The 18,373-nt window shown below is 49.1% G+C and overlaps 1 protein-coding gene across 1 annotated transcript; it reads left to right on the forward strand.

Annotated features, from left to right (window-relative positions):
• The first annotated feature begins 902 nt into the window (after positions 1–902).
• On the forward strand, positions 903–17,285 carry LOC122938172. The gene is made up of 7 exons (XM_044293528.1): positions 903–1,015; positions 2,741–2,901; positions 5,207–5,290; positions 5,518–7,072; positions 13,368–13,502; positions 13,854–14,034; positions 17,039–17,285. Exons 2-7 carry the CDS (start codon positions 2,750–2,752, stop codon positions 17,278–17,280), a joined length of 2,349 nt encoding a protein of 782 aa, XP_044149463.1. The 5' UTR covers positions 903–1,015; positions 2,741–2,749; the 3' UTR covers positions 17,281–17,285.
• Positions 17,286–18,373: the final 1,088 nt, after the last annotated feature.

The following is an 18,373-nucleotide window of genomic DNA, read 5'->3' on the forward strand; positions in this document are numbered from 1 at the left end:
CAGCCGCTCCTCTTATAACGCTCCAGCACTGATATAACCTCCAGAGACATTACATCAGATGTGACTGATATCAGCCGCTCCTCTTATAACGCTCCAGTGCTGATATAACCTCCAGAGACATTACATCCTATGTGACTGATATCAGCCGCTCCTCTTATAACGCTCCAGCACTGATATAACCTCCAGAGACATTACATCAGATGTGACTGATATCAGCCGCTCCTCTTATAACGCTCCAGTGCTGATATAACCTCCAGAGACATTACATCATATGTGACTGATATCAGCCTCTCCTCTTATAACGCTCCAGCACTGATATAACCTCCAGACATTACATCATATGTGACTGATATCAGCCTCTCCTCTTATAACGCTCCAGTACTGATATAACCTCCAGATATTACATCATATGTGACTGATATCAGCCGCTAGTCTTATAACGCTCCAGCGCTGATATAACCTCCAGACATTACATCATATGTGACTGATATCAGCCGCTCCTCTTATAACGCTCCAGCACTGATATAACCTCCAGACATTACATCATATGTGACTGATATCAGCCTCTCCTCTTATAACGCTCCAGTACTGATATAACCTCCAGACATTACATCCTATGTGACTGATATCAGCCGCTCCTCTTATAACGCTCCAGTACTGATATAACCTCCAGACATTACATCATATGTGACTGATATCATGGCAGCAAACACATGGATCTCTGTTAGCCCCATTTAGATGAACGGAGCTGATTTTCCGTCGTGTCTTGTGACTGCGGCCTTGCAGGAGGAGCGGCCGAGGCTGTAGTGCGCCTCCTGTCATGGCCGCCCCCTCTCGCGCTCTCTGAGGCGCTGTCCTCCGTCCTGGGCTCTGCTGCCACCCAGCGGTGCTCTGTGTAATAGCGGCGGTCTGGGCTGGGGTTGTTTACATGGTGACGCCACGCGAGACTGCAGCTCCCGTCCGCTGCTGAGTGACGTCAGAGCCTGGACATGGCCGAGGCCGGCGGCGGCAGCGTGTAAGCCCCTCATAACTGCTCATAATGGGGGAGGGGGATTTCATGGCTGATAGCTGCAGGCTCCTGACCCTGGCTGTGGACATGCTGGGGGAGGCGCGGCCGTGCTTTACACTCCACATTACTCCCAATTGCTTAGCAACAGTTTGTATACGGAGTGGCTGTCCTCGGCCATTGTCACCAGGGTCAGTGGGCTCACTAGGGGGCACCCCGAGCGGAGAAGAGGTTACAAGAAAAGGGTCTGATCGGCGGGGGTCCTACCGCTGGGGTCCCATGGAGTGGTGGTGGTCCCATGAAGTGGTGGTGGTCCTAGCAGTCAGACAGTCGGATCGGCGGGGGTCCTACCGCTGGGGTCCCATGGAGTGGTGGTGGTCCCAGCAGTCAGACAGTCGGATCGGCGGGGGTCCCATGGAGTGGTGGTGGTCCCATGAAGTGGTGGTGGTCCTAGCAGTCAGACAGTCGGATCGGCGGGGGTCCTACCGCTGGGGTCCCATGGAGTGGTGGTGGTCCCAGCAGTCAGACAGTCGGATCGGCGGGGGTCCCATGGAGTGGTGGTGGTCCCAGCAGTCGGATCGGCAGTGGTCCTAGCGCTGGGGTCCCATGGACTGGTGGTGGTCCCATGAAGTGGTGGTGGTCCCAGCAGTCAGACAGTCGGATCGGCGGGGGTCCTACCGCTGGGGTCACATGGAGTGGTGGTGGTCCCAGCAGTCAGTTGGATCAGCGGGGGTCCTACCGCTGGGGTCCCATAGAGTGGTGGTGGTCCCAGCAGTCGGATCGGCGGGGTCCTACCGCTGGGGTCCCATGGAGTGGTGGTGGTCCCATGAAGTGGTGGTGGTCCTAGCAGTCAGACAGTCGGATCGGCGGGGGTCCTACCGCTGGGGTCCCATGGAGTGGTGGTGGTCCCAGCAGTCAGACAGTCGGATCGGCGGGGGTCCCATGGAGTGGTGGTGGTCCCAGCAGTCGGATCGGCAGTGGTCCTAGCGCTGGGGTCCCATGGACTGGTGGTGGTCCCATGAAGTGGTGGTGGTCCCAGCAGTCAGACAGTCGGATCGGCGGGGGTCCTACCGCTGGGGTCACATGGAGTGGTGGTGGTCCCAGCAGTCAGTTGGATCAGCGGGGGTCCTACCGCTGGGGTCCCATAGAGTGGTGGTGGTCCCAGCAGTCGGATCGGCGGGGTCCTACCGCTGGGGTCCCATGGAGTGGTGGTGGTCCCAGCAGTCGGATTGGCGGTGGTCCTACTGCTGAGGTCCCATGGAGTGGTGGTGGTCCCAGCAGTCGGACATTCGGATCAGCGGTAGTCCTACCGCTGGGGTCTCATGGAGTGGTGGTGGTCCCAGCAGTTGGACATTCGGATCAGCGGTGGTCCTACCGCTGGGGTCCCATGGAGTGGTGGTGGTCCCAGCAGTCGGATCGGCAGTGGTCCTACCGCTGGGGTGCCATGGAGTGGTGGTGGTCCCAGCAGTCGGATCGGCGGTGGTCCTAGCGCTGGGGTCCCATGGAGTGGTGGTGGTCCCAGCAGTCGGTCCTCTCCCAGTTAGTCTGTTATCACCCATCCTGTGGACACAACCCCTATAATGAAGAAGCTGGGGGCTCATCACTCTCAGCGGGTTTGCATGGGGTCAGGGGAGAATAGTGTATAACGATGGCACAGTCTGTGGAATGTGATGCAATGCTGAGAGTTGTAGTGCAGGTGACAGGTATACTGACTCCTCTGCCTTCTTTTACCAGCCGGAGCTCATGATTCAGAGAATGGACAACCCGCTGCTCTCCCAGTTCATGAAGGAGGTTCCCAGTGCAGCTTCGGCTCCCCAGTCCAAGTTCTACAGCAGCTGGTCTGTGTGTGAGGACGACGCCGGAGCGCCCTCCATCCTGCGATGTGCGGACCAAAGGTACCGGGGAGGGGGGCATCTGGCCTTTCAGAGTCTGGCGTGGACATCCCGTTACTTGTGTACTCAGCGCGGAGACGTGGTGTTGTCAGAATCCGCTCGGAGACTGCAGCGGTGCACGGATCACCCTATAGAAATGGGATTCATCCGTGCACGGATCCGCAGCACGACGCTAGCATCACATCTGTAGCAGAATCCATTGACTTGGTGGTCTTAGGGGGTCTTGTGTATGGAGGGCTGGAGGCCCAGTCTGTGAGGGGATACACCTGCTGCTGTATACACATCTTTAGAGAGAGAAGAATGATCACTAGTCACGCCCTTGGGGTTAATACGCCGTATTACGTGAGCATCGCTGCGCAGGAAATGGGGTGCGTGTCCTCCCACACCGACCCACACCGCCATCACGTTCTTCATACTGATCAGTAATCTAAATGTACAGTACAGACCAAAAGTTTGGACGCACCTTCTCATTCAAAGAGTTTTCTTTATTTTCATGACTATGACAATTGTAGATTCACACTGAAGGCATCAAAACTATGAATTATCACATGTGGAATTATATACATAACAAAAACGTGTGAAACAACTGAAAATATGTCATATTCTAGGTTCTTCACAGTAGCCACCTTTTGCTTTGATTACTGCTTTGCACACTCTGGGCATTCTCTTGATGAGCTTCAAGAGGTAGTCACCTGAAATGGTCTTCCAACAGTCTTGAAGGAGTTCCCAGAGATGCTTAGCACTTGTTGGCCCTTTTGCCTTCACTCTGCGGTCCAGCTCACCCAAAACCATCTCGATTGGGTTCAGGTCCGGTGACTGTGGAGGCCAGGTCATCTGGCGCAGCACCCCATCACTCTCCTTCATGGTCAAATAGCCCTTACACAGCCTGGAGGTGTGTTTGGGGTCATTGTCCTGTTGAAAAATAAATGATGGTCCAACTAAACGCAAACCGGATGGAATAGCATGCCGCTGCAAGATGCTGTGGTGGCCATGCTGGTTCAGTATGCCTTCTATTCTGAATAAATCCCCAACAGTGTCACCAGCAAAGCACCCCCACACCATCACACCTCCTCCTCCATGCTTCACGGTGGGAACCAGGCATGTAGAGTCCATCCGGTCACCTTTTGTGCGTCGCACAAAGACACGGTGGTTGGAACCAAAGATCTCAAATTTGGACTCATCAGACCAAAGCACAGATTTCCACTGGTCTAATGTCCATTCCTTGTGTTCTTTAGCCCAAACAAGTCTCTTCTGCTTGTTGCCTGTCCTTAGCAGTGGTTTCCTAGCAGATCTTCTACCATGAAGGCCTGATTCACACAGTCTCCTAACAGTTGTTCTAGAGATGTGTCTTCTGCTAGAACTCTGGGTGGCATTGACCTGGTCTCTAATCTGAGCTGCTGTTAACCTGCGATTTCTGAGGCTGGTGACTCGGATGAACTTATCCTCCGCAGCAGAGGTGACTCTTGGTCTTCCTTTCCTGGGGCGGTCCGCATGTGAGCCAGTTTCTTTGTGGGGCTTGATGGTTTTTGTGACTGCACTTGGGGACACTTTCAAAGTTTTCCCAATTTTTCTTAAAGTAATGATGGCCACTCGTTTTTCTTTACTTAGCTGCTTTTTTCTTGCCATAATACAAATTCTAACAGTCTATTCAGTAGGACTATCAGCTGTGTATTCACCGGACTTCTCCACAACGCCACTGATGGTCCCAACCCCATTTATAAGGCAAGAAATCCCACGTATTACACCTGACAGGGCACACCTGTGAAGTGAAGACCATTTCAGGTGACTACCTCTTGAAGCTCATCAAGAGAATGCCAAGAGTGCGCAAAGCAGTAATCACAGCAAAAGGTGGCTACTGTGAAGAACCTAGAATATGACATATTTTCAGTTGTTTCACACTTTGTTGTTATGTATATAATTCCACATGTGATAATTCATAGTTTTGATGCCTTCAGTGTGAATCTACAATTTTCATAGTCATGAAAATAAAGAACTCTTTGAATGAGAAGGTGTGTCCAAACTTTTTGTCTGTACTGTACATCGCAGATTGTCACGGAAATACGTGAATGTATCGGGACCAGCAGACAGATGGGAAAGGGTTAAATAGTAGAAGATGGAGGTGTGAGGTATCTCCGGCGCGATGCTGCTCCTGTCCCGGCACATTGTCGTCTGAGCGCAGCTCTTCTGTAATGTTTTGTCTTTCTTGAGTGCGATCGTCAGACTGGACGTCGTCTTCTCCAGTTCATGCTTCAATTTCTTTCCCATGTCGCTCCATCTAATGACATTAACCCTTTCTTTCTTGATACAGTGCACCGCTTCCTTTCCCTGGACCGGAGAGCTGTTCTAACGTGATTGGGCAGGAGGTGGACAGCCTGGATGTAGTGACAGACTGGTGAGTACGGGCTCTCTGGTGTCCGGAGGCTGCCGACACATCTGGGTCTTGTGCGGCCATAGGACAGTAGCCTAAAATAGCGGAGAACCAGTGATGTCTCTGCCCCTATAGGAGTCTGACGGGCAGAGTAAGGTGACAGCCTCACACCTACTCCGCTGCTTAGTTAGATCGTCCATGGTCTTACTGAGTGTCCGGCTGCTGATTGACTGACGGATTTGTCTTTGCAGGGATTCACTTTCCCGTCTGTTTCCTCCTCTGTGGGCGGCTGCCGACCACCAAGACCTTTCTGAGTATTTTCCAGGGATCATTCCAGGAAGTGCAGATGTTCCTGGTGCCCTTAGTCCGCCTCTATATGAAGAGAACGGGAGGAAATTGCCAGACATGGAGAGTCTCCAGAGAGGGTTTGAAGACCTCGGCCTGCTGGACTCTTGGGTCTCTAGTCCAGATGCCTGTGATACACCAGTGGAAGATCTCCTCAAGGATCTCTACATTGAAAATCAAGCACTAGAGCTCAACTCTTCCTTCCAGCCAATGGAGGGGGGTAACCAGTACATAAGCAATTACATGAGGTCCAATAGTCAGAATTCCTCTGCCTCTGGTGTCAACTCTCCATCTCAGAAGAGACCACCAGAATGTCCAAGTCTTCATAAGCCCTGGTGGAGAAATGACAAGATGAAGGGAAAGTTTACTAAACTGAGTCCAGCAGGTCAGTCCAAATACACATCTTGGGATAATGACACGTATGTAAATCCTGCCAATGACTTTATACCTCTGAGTGTCAAAGCTCCAGTGTACTATTCGGGTAACCAACCGCTTCCGAAGGAGTGCGGCTTCCAGAGCGGCAGCGCACACAGGAAGCCTTACAGTCCCGAAAACTTCAACATCTCAAATGTTGGCAACTTTGATTATCGAGAGACTTATCAGGAACCTTATGCAAAGCCTCCTGTTCCTGGAGTCCCTGCAAATGAAGGATTTCACCAGCGATGGTTAGAAACGGAGACAGTAAGGAACCAGAAACCAGTGACAAGCCCGTTATCATCACCTGCAGGCTCCACAATGTCTGATGGATCTCCAACGCACCACCCCGGATATTTCCCTGGTTTACCTCCTCCCAAGAAAGAGGGACCTCTGAACAGCTTGTCTTACCAAGAAATCCGCAGCAAGTCTTTCAGTCATGTCTCTCCTAGTAAGGAGGGGATGTATCGTAACACACCACCAAGTTACCCACCCAACTGGTCCCCACCCCAAACGTCTGCACCAGGCCACCCTGACCGACATACCAAGATATCCAAGAAATCTGGCCAACCCAGTAACGGTAATACCGAGAGACGGGGAAGAAGAAGCTGGAGCACCCAGCATACAAAACAGACCTCACCACCCTACAACGGATTCCAGAGAAAGCAAGATCCTAATGTGGGAAACGTGTCCGACTTCATCAATGCCTCCTTCCTGCCGTCCTTCTCATTAATGGCCGACCTCAAGCAAAACCAGAACTTTCCCTTTAACCCCCAAGCATTTTCTCCTCCGACCAATCTCCCTTTTCCTCCTCCTTTTCCATTCTCTGACCTCATTGATCTGTTTCACTATGAAGATTTGAGTCCCGTTCCTCCCTTCATCAGTGACTTCTTCTGCAGTGACGTTCCTCCTCCATTTTTTCCCTTCCCAGCTCCTTCCAGCAGGTATCGGCCATCAAGGAATCGCAGCGGCCCCGCAAATGAGCTACATGTGCAGCTGGAGGAATGCTGCGAGCAGTGGAGGGCGCTAGAGAAGGAAAGGAAAAAGGTAATGAGGTTATTAGAAACATAGAATGTGTCGGCAGATAAGAACCATTTGGCCCATCTAGTCTGCCCAATATATCTGAATCCTATGAATAGTCCCTGGCCCTATCTTATATGAAGGATAGCCTTATGCCTATCCCATGCATGCTTAAACTCCTTCACTGTATTTGCCGCTACCACTTCTGCAGGAAGGCTATTCCATGCATCCACTACTCTCTCAGTAAAGTAATACTTCCTTATATTACTTTTAAACCTTTGCCCCTCTAATTTAAAACTGTGTCCTCTTGTGGTAGTTTTTCTTCTTTTAAATATGCTCTCCTCCTTTACCAAGTTGATTCCCTTTATGTATTTAAAAGTCTCTCCCATCTCCCCTCTGTCTCTTCTTTCTTCCAAGCTCTACATGTTAAGGTCCTTTAACCTTTCCTGGTAAGTTTTATCCTGCAATCCATGGACCAGTTTAGTAGCTCTTCTCTGAACTCTCTAGAGTATCTATATCCTTCTGGAGATATGGCCTCCAGTACTGTGCACAATACTCCAAGTGAGGTCTCACCAGTGTTCTGTACAGCGGCATAAGCACTTCACTCTTTCTACTGCTTATACCTCTCCCTATACATCCAAGCATTCTGGATCCTTAATATTGTTAGGCAAGCAAAGCAGGAAAGGGAGGTGGATGTTATTGTCCATCTTGGGACAAACGATCTGGCATGCAATGAGGTTTCAAAGGTGAAAGAAGCTTTTCACACACTTAGTAATGATATACGGGAAGTTTCATCAACTGTTTCATTCTCTGCAGTTTTGCCTGTGCAGAACCTTCAGCATGACAGGAAGATGTGCATTAAGGAATTCAATGTATGGCTTAGTGAATGGTGTCTGAACCAAGGGTTTGGCTTTGTGTCTCATGTTAGCTCTTGTTGGAGTAGAAAAGAACTGTACAAGAAAGATGGTTTGCATCTTTCTCAAGGAAACGAATGTCCTTGGTGAACAGTTCCAAGTATTTGCTAAGTAGCATTTAAACTAGGAAAGGGGGGCAAAAGAGTAATAATCCAGTATTCCGACTGCCCCCCGGAACAATACCAGAAGATGCCAGTAGCACAAAGGTTAAGAAATGACAAGCTCAGAGTCTTGTCTACAAATGCTCGCAGTTTAGGGAATAAGATCAATGAACTTGAGGCTATAATGGCATTTGAGAATATAGATGTAGTGGCTGTTACTGAGACGTGGTTCAATGGGAGTAATGACTGGGATATAACAACACCAGGGTTCTCTCTATATAGGAAAGACTGAGAAGGCAAGAAGGGGGGAGGTGTGGCCCGTATGTGAAAGATAGCATAAAATCTAATTTGATACAAGTTAGCGAAAACAATTTAGAGTCAGTTTGGGTTACTTTGCAGCTTGATAATCATAAGGTAACTCGTGTAGGTGTGATATATAGACCACCTGGACAAGTCAAAGAATTAGATGATCTACTAGTTGAGGAAATAGCTAAAATGACATTGAAGGGGGAAGTTATCATTATGGGAGACTTCAATCTTCCAGATGTAAACTGGAAAACCAAAATAGCAAGTTCTGCCAGGAGTATAGATATTCTAAACTCCCTACTGGGATTATCTCTAAAGCAAGTAGTGGAGGAGCCAACCCGGAAGGAGGCCATTTTAGATTTAGTATTCACAAATGGGAATTTGGTATCTGATATTACTGTAGGGGAAAGCTTGGGATCTAGTGATCACCAGTCAGTGTGGTTTACTATAAGTACAGTGACTGTCACACCACACAAAAACAAAAGTTTTAGATTTTAGAAAAACTGACTTTTCTAAAATTAGATTAGTGGTATTCGAGTCCCTATCAGACTGGAACAGTTTCATTGGAGTCCAGGAGAAACGGGACTACTTAAAAGTGGCACTATTGAAGGCAACAGATAACTGCATTAGGCTTGTCAGTAAAAGCAAAAAAAGGAAGAGACCACTGTGGTACTCAGCCGAAGTGGCCAAAATCATTAAAAACACAAAGATAGCATTTAGGAATTATAAAAAAAAAAAACGAGGATGACAGACAAATTTATAAGATTAGGCAGAGAGAGGCCAAACAAGTTATAAGAGCTTCTAAAGCACAGGCAGAAGAGAAATGAGCTCAGTCAGGGAAAAAAGGCGATAAGGCATTCTACAGATACATAAATGAAAAAAGGAAACTAAAACAAGGAATTACCAAATTAAAAACTAAGGAAGGTATATGGAAGAAGATAAAGAACTAGCTGACGGCCTCAATGATTACTTCTGTTCAGTTTTTACAAAGGAAAATGAAGGAGAAGGACCTCAGTTAGGAAAGAAGACTAATGAATCTTTTGATGCATGTGTCTTTACAGAGGAAGAGGTTCTGAGTCAGCTGTCTAAAATTACTACAAATAAGTCCCAGGGGCCTGATGGGATACACCCAAAGCTATTAAAAGAGCTCAGCGGGGAACTAGCAAAGCCATTAACAGATTTATTTAACCAATCACTGGCAACAGGAGTCGTCCCAGAAGATTGGAAATTAGCAAATGTTGTGCCCATTCACAAGAAAGGTAGTAGGGAGGAATCGGGCAACTATAGGCCAGTAAGCCTGACATCAATAGTGGGGAAATTAGTGGAAACCATAGGATTGTGGAACATCTAAAATCCCATGGATTGAAAGATGGAAAACAACATGGGTTTACTTCAGGGAGATCATGTCAAACTAATCTTATAGATTTTTTTGATTGGGTGACTAAAATAATAGATGGCGGAGGTGCAGTAGACATCGCTTATCTGGACTTTAGTAAGGCTTTTGATACTGTCCCACATAGAAGGCTTATCAATAAAGTGCAGTCTTTGGGCTTGGACTCCCATATTGGTGGATGGATTAGGCAGTGGCTGAGGGACAGACAACAGAGGGTTGTAGTCAATGGAGTATATTCAGACCAAGGTCTTGTTACCAGTGGGGCACCTCAGGGATCTGTTCTGGGACCCATATTGTTTAATATCTTTATCAGCGACATTGCAGAAGGCCTCGATGGTAAGGTGTGTCTATTTGCTGATGACACAAAGATTTGTAACAGGGTTGATGTTCCTGGAGGGATACACCAAATGGAAAAGGATTTAGGAAAACTAGAGGAATGGTCAAAAATCTGGCAACTAAAATGTAATGTTGATAAGTGCGAGATAATGCACCTGGGGCGTAAAAACCCAAGAGCAGAATATAAAATCAGTGATACAGTCCTAACCTCAGTATCTGAGGAAAGGGATTTAGGGGTCATTATTTCAGAAGACTTAAAGGTAGGCAGACCATGTCATAGAGCAGCAGGAGATGCTAGCAGAATGCTGGGGTGTATAGGGAGAGGCATTACTAGTAGACAGAGGGGGGCGCTCATGCCGCTCTACACAGCACTAGTGAGACCTCATCTGGAGTATTGTGCGCAGTACTGGAGACCATATCTCCAGAAGGGTACTGATACTTTGGAGAGAGTTCAGAGAAGAGCTACTAAACTGGTACATGGATTGCAGGATAAAACTTACCAGGAAAGATTAAAGGACCTTCACATGTAGAGCTTGGAAGAAAGACGAGACAGAGGGGAGATGAGAGAGACGGCTAAATACATAAAGGGAATCAACAAGGTAAAAGAGGAGAGAAGATTTACAAGAAGGAAAACTGCTACAAGAGGACATAGTGTTACATTAGAGGGGCAAAGGTTTAACAGTAATATAAGGAAGTATTACTTTACTGAGAGAGTAGTGGATGCAGGGAATAGCCTTCCTGCAGAAGTGGTAGCTGCAAATACAGTGGAGGAGGTTAATCATGCATGGGATAGGCATAAGGCCATCCTTCATATAAGATAGGGCCGGGGCTATCCATAGTATTCAGTATATGGGGCAGACTAGATGGGCCAAATGGTTCTTATCTGCCGACACGTTCTAGGTTTTAGGTTTTCCCAGTGGAAATTGCAGTTAACAAATGTGGGTAAATGTCCTAATCACAGTACTGCTGCTGCCCGTCTAAAGCCTCAGTCACTCCTCTATTAAAAAGCTTTTTGTTATCTAATCAGAAAGCAAAAGGATAACAGCAGAATCAGCGCTTAGTTCTGTCGGAGATACTGACCAGTTATCTGTGGAGGCCTTGTGATGTCACACAGGAGGGTTGGTTTATTTGGGGAGTCCTGGTGATGTTACACAGGAGGGCTGGGTTATCTGGGGAGTCCTGGTGATGTTACACAGGAGGGCTGGGTTATCTGGGGAGTCCAGGTGATGTCACACAGGAGGGCTGGGTTATCTGGGGAGTCCTGGTGATGTTACACAGGAGGGCTGGGTTATCTGGGGAGTCCAGGTGATGTCACACAGGAGGGCTGGGTTATCTGGGGAGTCCTGGTGATGTCACACAGGAGGGCTGTGTTATCTGGGGAGTCCTGGTGATGTCACACAGGAGGGCTGTGTTATCTGGGGAGTCCTGGTGATGTCACACAGGAGGGCTGTGTTATCTGGGGAGTCCTGGTGATGTCACACAGGAGGGCTGTGTTATCTGGGGAGTCCTGGTGATGTCACACAGGAGGGCTGTGTTATCTGGGGAGTCCTGGTGATGTCACACAGGAGGGCTGTGTTATCTGGGGAGTCCTGGTGATGTCACACAGGAGGGCTGTGTTATCTGGGGAGTCCTGGTGATGTCACACAGGAGGGCTGTGTTATCTGGGGAGTACTGGTGATGTCACACAGGATGGTTGGTTTATTTGGGGATTCCTGGTGATGTCACACAGGAGGGCTGGGTTATCTGGGGAGTCCTGGTGATGTCACACAGGAGGGCTGGGTTATCTGGGGAGTCCTGGTGATGTCACACAGGAGGGCTGGGTTATCTGGGGAGTCCTGGTGATGTTACACAGGAGGGCTGGGTTATCTGGGGAGTCCTGGTGATGTCACACAGGAGGGCTGTGTTATCTGGGGAGTCCAGGTGATGTCACACAGGAGGGCTGGGTTATCTGGGGAGTCCTGGTGATGTCACACAGGAGGGCTGGGTTATCTGGGGAGTCCTGGTGATGTCACACAGGAGGGCTGGGTTATCTGGGGAGTCCTGGTGATGTCACACAGGAGGGCTGGGTTATCTGGGGAGTACTGGTGATGTCACACAGGATGGTTGGTTTATTTGGGGATTCCTGGTGATGTCACACAGGAGGGCTGGGTTATCTGGGGAGTCCTGGTGATGTCACACAGGAGGGCTGGGTTATCTGGGGAGTCCTGGTGATGTCACACAGGAGGGCTGGGTTATCTGGGGAGTCCTGGTGATGTTACACAGGAGGGCTGGGTTATCTGGGGAGTCCTGGTGATGTCACACAGGAGGGCTGGGTTATCTGGGGAGTCCAGGTGATGTCACACAGGAGGGCTGTGTTATCTGGGGAGTCCTGGTGATGTCACACAGGAGGGCTGTGTTATCTGGGGAGTCCTGGTGATGTCACACAGGAAGGCTGTGTTATCTGGGGAGTACTGGTGATGTCACACAGGAGGGCTGGGTTATCTGGGGAGTCCTGGTGATGTCACACAGGAGGGCTGGGTTATCTGGGGAGTCCTGGTGATGTCACACAGGAGGGCTGGGTTATCTGGGGAGTCCTGGTGATGTCACACAGGAGGGCTGGGTTATCTGGGGAGTCCTGGTGATGTCACACAGGAGGGCTGGGTTATCTGGGGAGTCCTGGTGATGTCACACAGGAGGGCTGGGTTATCTGGGGAGTCCTGGTGATGTCACACAGGAGGGCTGGGTTATCTGGGGAGTCCTGGTGATGTCACACAGGAGGGCTGGGTTATCTGGGGAGTCCTGGTGATGTCACACAGGAGGGCTGGGTTATCTGGGGAGTCCTGGTGATGTCACACAGGAGGGCTGGGTTATCTGGGGAGTCCTGGTGATGTCACACAGGAGGGCTGGGTTATCTGGGGAGTCCTGGTGATGTCACACAGGAGGGTTGGTTTATTCGGGGATGCCTGGTGATGTCACACAGGAGGGCTGGGTTATCTGGGGTGTCCTGATGATGTCACACAGGAGGGTTGGTTTATTTGGGGATGCCTGGTGATGTCACGGATTGCTGACGTTCCGTAAAGCATACGCTGTGATGTTTGGAGGAAGTAAGCTGTTATATACGTTAGATCTCAGCTTCTCCTCTGGCTATTTTCATGCCCATCATCGTCCGTAGCCTTCCTTCCCCACTCTCGTCTGTCAGTCTTACGCGGAGCGGGCTCCTTGGTATAGTCTTTATAGTCTTTGTACTGATGTTTTGCATTATTAGGTGATTTTTTTGCTGTTTTCATGTTTAGACAGAAGCAGAACTCACGACCAAGTTTCCAGGAAGCAGAATCTCCAGTTCTTACAGTCCGACAGTCCCACGACTCCCAGCAAATCCATCGCGGGTGGACCGTTTGGTTGTGGATCAGTTCCGGGAGCAGGCCAGAGTAAGGACAGTTACACATAAATATTTACTGAATATACCGAGTTACATCATGTCTTCTTCTCCGGTCACCTCCAGATCTGCGTTCACAATTCTCTTGTTTTCGGTCACCAGAGAACAGTGACTTGTCCTAAGATGTCAGATAACATGTCTGATGGTAGCGTAGCGCAAAACCTTTTCCAAGGGCAATCAACTGGATTTTGAGAGCAGCTCTGGATGTGACTAGAGAAGAGCGCTTCATCTCACACATTCACACCTCATCAGGCATTCGCTGTGCACTCTGTGATGTGTGGATGATCTTTCTCAACCCTAGAAGCTCTGTTAGATCTGCTGTAACACAGATGTCTCCTGTCAGGCCGTCTCATTGGTGAAGATAATGGAGAGAATCCGTGGCGAGACCCTCCATGTCAATATAAACATTGCACTGGAGCATCACCTGGAAGCCATTCACCTCACACAAGCACGACGGAAAGATGAGATTATCAATGCTGCCAACCGCCAGAAGCAAGGTGTCCCGCGGTACAACAACGAGAGGGGTACGTTCTGCAATACCATTACCAACCTGTGTGTGGTACCATGCACCATACAGTCTTAGAGTAGGCTGTTTGTGCAGGTACCAGACCTGGTGGTGTAAGAGGTCTATGCTGTGTTAGATGGTGGTATCAGACACGGTGTAAGAGGTCTATGCTGTGTGTGCAGGTACCAGACCTGGTGGTGTAAGAGGTCTATGCTGTGTTAGATGGTGGTATCAGACACGGTGTAAGAGGTCTATGCTGTGTGTACAGGTACCAGACCTGGTGGTGTAAGAGGTCTATGCTGTGTGTGCAGGTACCAGACCTGGTGGTGTAAGAGGTCTATGCTGTGTGTGCAGGTACCAGACCTAGTGGTGTAAGAGGTCTATGCTGTGTTAGATGGTGGTACCAGACCTTCTGGTGTAAGAGGTCTATGCTGTGTTAGATGGTGGTGTTTGATAAAGGCTGTGAAGCGGCCGAAACGTCACAACTTTTTTGCACGTTAAGTTCACTTGGCTGTGCCCATTAAAGGTTTTTTTTACCGGACATGCTGCCTCCATTGCTTTTTTTCGGATTCATTATGAGGGAGCCCTAAAGAATCTTGGACTCCAGGTGGGCTGTTGCATTTCGGTTGACCGCAAGATCTGGTGAGTGCGATTCCAATACTTTATTTTTTACTAGATGGTGGTATCAGACACAGTGTAAGAGGTCTATGCTGTGTGTGCAGGTACCAGACCTGGTGGTGTAAGAGGTCTATGCTGTGTTAGATGGTGGTATCAGACACGGTGTAAGAGGTCTATGCTGTGTGTGCAGGTACCAGACCTAGTGGTGCAAGAGGTCTATGCTGTGTTAGATGGTAGTACCAGACCTGCTGGTGTAAGAGGTCTATGCTGTGTTAGATGGTGGTATCAGACACGGTGTAAAAAGTCTATGCTGTGTGTGCAGGTACCAGACCCGGTGTAGGGTCAATTCTGTGTTACATGGTTGTACCAGACCTGGTGGTGTAAGGTCTATGCTGTTAGATGGTGGTACCAGACCCAGTGTAAGAGGTCTATGCTGTGTTAGATGGTGGTATGGTACCAGACCTGGTGGTGTAAGGTCTATGTTGTGTTAGGTGGTGGTATCAGACCTGGTGTAAGAGGTCTATGCTGTGTTAGGGGGTGGTACCAGACACGGTGTAAGAGGTCTATGCTGTGTTAGATGGTATCAGACCTGGTGTAAGAGGTCTATGCTGTGTTAGGTGGTGGTACCAGACACGATGTAAGAGGTCTATGCTGTGTTAGGTGGTGGTACCAGACACGATGTAAGAGGTCTATGCTGTGTTAGATGGTGGTATCAGACCTGGTGTAAGAGGTCTATGCTGTGTTAGGTGGTGGTACCAGTCCCAGTGTAAGAGGTCTATGCTGTGTTAGGTGGTGGTACCAGACCCAGTGTAAGAGGTCTGTGCTGTGTTAGATGGTGGTATCAGACCTGGTGTAAGAGGTCTATGCTGTGTTAGATGGTGGTACCAGACATGGTGTAAGGTCTATCCTTTGTTAGGTGGTGGTACCAGACGCTGTGTAAGAGGTCTATGCTGTATTAGGTGGTGGTATCAAACCTGGTGTAAGAGGTCTATGCTGTGTTAGATGGTGGTATCAAACCTGGTGTAAGAGGTCTATGCTGTGTTAGATGGTGGTATCAAACCTGGTGTAAGAGGTCTATGCTGTGTTAGATGGTGGTATCAGACCTGGTGTAAGAGGTCTATGCTGTGTTAGGTGGTGGTACCAGACCCAGTGTAAGAGGTCTATGCTGTGTTAGATGGTGGTACCAGACCTGGTGGTGTAAGGTCTATGCTGTGTTAGATGGTGGTACCAGACCTGGTGGTGTAAGGTCTATGCTGTGTTAGATGGTGGTACCAGACATGGTGTAAGGTCTATCCTTTGTTAGGTGGTGGTACCAGACACTGTGTAAGAGGTCTATGCTGTATTAGGTGGTGGTATCAAACCTGGTGTAAGAGGTCTATGCTGTGTTAGGTGGTGGTACCAGACCCAGTGTAAGAGGTCTATGCTGTGTTAGATGGTGGTACCAGACCTGGTGGTGTAAGGTCTATGCTGTGTTAGATGGTGGTACCAGACCTGGTGGTGTAAGATCTCTGCTGTGTTAGATGGTGGTACCAGACCTGGTGTAAGAGGTCTATGCTGTGTTAGGTGCTTGTTCCAGACCCAGTGTAAGAAGTCTATGCTGTCTTAGGTGGTGGTACCAGACCCAGTGTCAGAGGTCTATCCTTTGTTAGCTGGTGGTACCAGACCTGGTGTAAGAGGTCTATGCTGTGTTAGATGGTGGTGTCAGACCTGGTGTAAGAGGGCTATGCTGTGTTAGGTGCTTGTTCCAGACCCAGTGTAAGAGGTCTATGCTGTGTTAGGTGGTGGTACCAGACCCAGTGTCAGAGGTCTATCCTTTGTTAGGTGGTGGTACCAGACCTGGTGTAACAGGTCTATGCTGTGTTGGATGGTGGTACCAGACCCCGTGTAAGAGGTCTATGCTGCGTTAGATGGTGGTACCAGACCCGGTGTAAGAGGTCTATGCTGCGTTAGATGGTGGTGTCAGACCTGTTGGTGTAAGGTCTATGCTGTGTAAGGTGGTGGTACCGGACCTGTTTGTATGAGGTTAGAGTTAGGCTGTGCTCCCTTGAGGTCTATGCTGTGTTAGGTGGTGGTACCAGACCTGTTGGTGTAAGATCTATGCTGTGTTAGGTGGTGGTACCAGACCTGTTGGTGTAAGGTCTATGCTGTGTTAGGCGGTGGTACCAGACCTGTTGGTGTAAGGTCTATGCTGTGTTAGGTGGTGGTACCAGACCTGTTGGTGTAAGGTCTATGCTGTGTTAGGTGGTGGTACCAGACCTGTTGGTATGAGGTTAGGGTTAGGCTGTGCTCCCTATCCAGCTGCTTGTTCCACACAGCGCACACACTCGGGGAGACCTCTATACACCTTTTATGTGCCGGCCAACTTCATGATTGCCATTTCAGATGATTACAACTTCTATTTTCAGATGTCTTGGCTCTGGCAGCGGCCATAAAAGAGATGGTAGTGTCTACACGGAAGGCGCGGACTGCCCTGTGGTGTGCTCTGCAGATGACATTGCCTAAATCCTCTTCTGGTGTCACCGTGAAGCAGGAAGATATAGAAAGAGCCTTACAAGAGCTGTGTCCAACTAGACCACTGACCGTGGAAGTGGAGCCGCATGCAGATGTCGTGTTTGGTTCTGAAAGAGAGGGGAGTACGATCCGCTAGATGAGCTGCCTCTCAGTAATAAGTCAGGTCATGAATGTATCGCTGGCGCAGAACCTCTGGGCAACTCCGCCACCAGGCGGCAGCTTTAATAGGAAATCTTTGTATGATTTTGTATCTGCACCTTCTACTGCGTTTCTATGGTATTTTACATACTGTGCCCAGTGATCTTTTCCATGTATTAAGAGAAGAGGCCTTTATTAAGGTATTCACTCGTTATCGTATCATTTTTGTATCTGCACCTTCTACTGTATTCTATGGTAAGTTACTGGGTTATTACCGTGACCAGTGTTTTATGTATCAAGAGGAGTATTTTGTGAGGGGTAATGTTATACCCATGGCAATACCTACTAGGATTATTGTTAGACTTTTAGTCCCTACTAGGGGTTACGTCAAACCCATAGTGGTCCCTACTAGGTGTTACTTCAGACCTATGGTGGTTCTGCCTTGTGGATAAGTTAGGCCAATTGCAGGCCCTGCTAGGTGTAATTTTAGACCCGTTGTAGGTCCCTCTTGGGGTTATGTTAGGGCCATTGTGGTCCCTGCTAGGTGTTACTTTGGAATCATAGCAGTCCTAACTTTGGGTTAAGTTAGGCCCTTTACAGTCTCTGCTGGGTATTACTGGAAGCCCATGGCGTTCCCAATTTGGGATTAAGATAGGCCTATTACAGTCGCTGCTAGGTGTTATTTTAGACTCATAGCAGTCCCAACTAGGGGTTAGGTTATACCCATAGGGGTCTGAATCCAGTGTTACTTTACTCATACTGTTCCCAACTTGGGGTTACGTTAGACCCATGGCGGTCCATGCTTGGGGTTACGTTAGACCCATGGCGGTCCATTCTTGGGGTTACGTTAGACCCATGGCGGTCCATGCTTGGGGTTACGTTAGACCCATGGCGGTCCATGCTTGGGGTTACGTTAGACCCATGGCAGTCCATGCTTGGGGTGACGTTAGACCCATGGCGGTCCATGCTTGGGGTGACGTTAGACCCATGGCGGTCCATGCTTGGGGTTACGCTAGACCCATGGCGGTCCATGCTTGGGGTTACGTTAGACCCATGGCAGTCCATGCTTGGGGTTACGTTAGACCCATGGC

This window comes from Bufo gargarizans, chromosome 5, assembly GCF_014858855.1.
Source record: "Bufo gargarizans isolate SCDJY-AF-19 chromosome 5, ASM1485885v1, whole genome shotgun sequence".
In the NCBI taxonomy this organism is placed as follows: Eukaryota; Metazoa; Chordata; class Amphibia; order Anura; family Bufonidae; genus Bufo; species Bufo gargarizans.

Coding starts and splice junctions, on each gene's coding strand:
- LOC122938172 (XM_044293528.1), top strand. CDS start 2,750: ATGATTCAGAGAATGGACAACCCGCTGCTCTCCCAGTTCATGAAGGAG. Junction 2,902..5,206: donor CTGCGATGTGCGGACCAAAG/GTACCGGGGAGG, acceptor TTCTTGATACAG/TGCACCGCTTCCTTTCCCTG. Junction 13,503..13,853: donor AGTTCCGGGAGCAGGCCAGA/GTAAGGACAGTT, acceptor GTCTCCTGTCAG/GCCGTCTCATTGGTGAAGAT.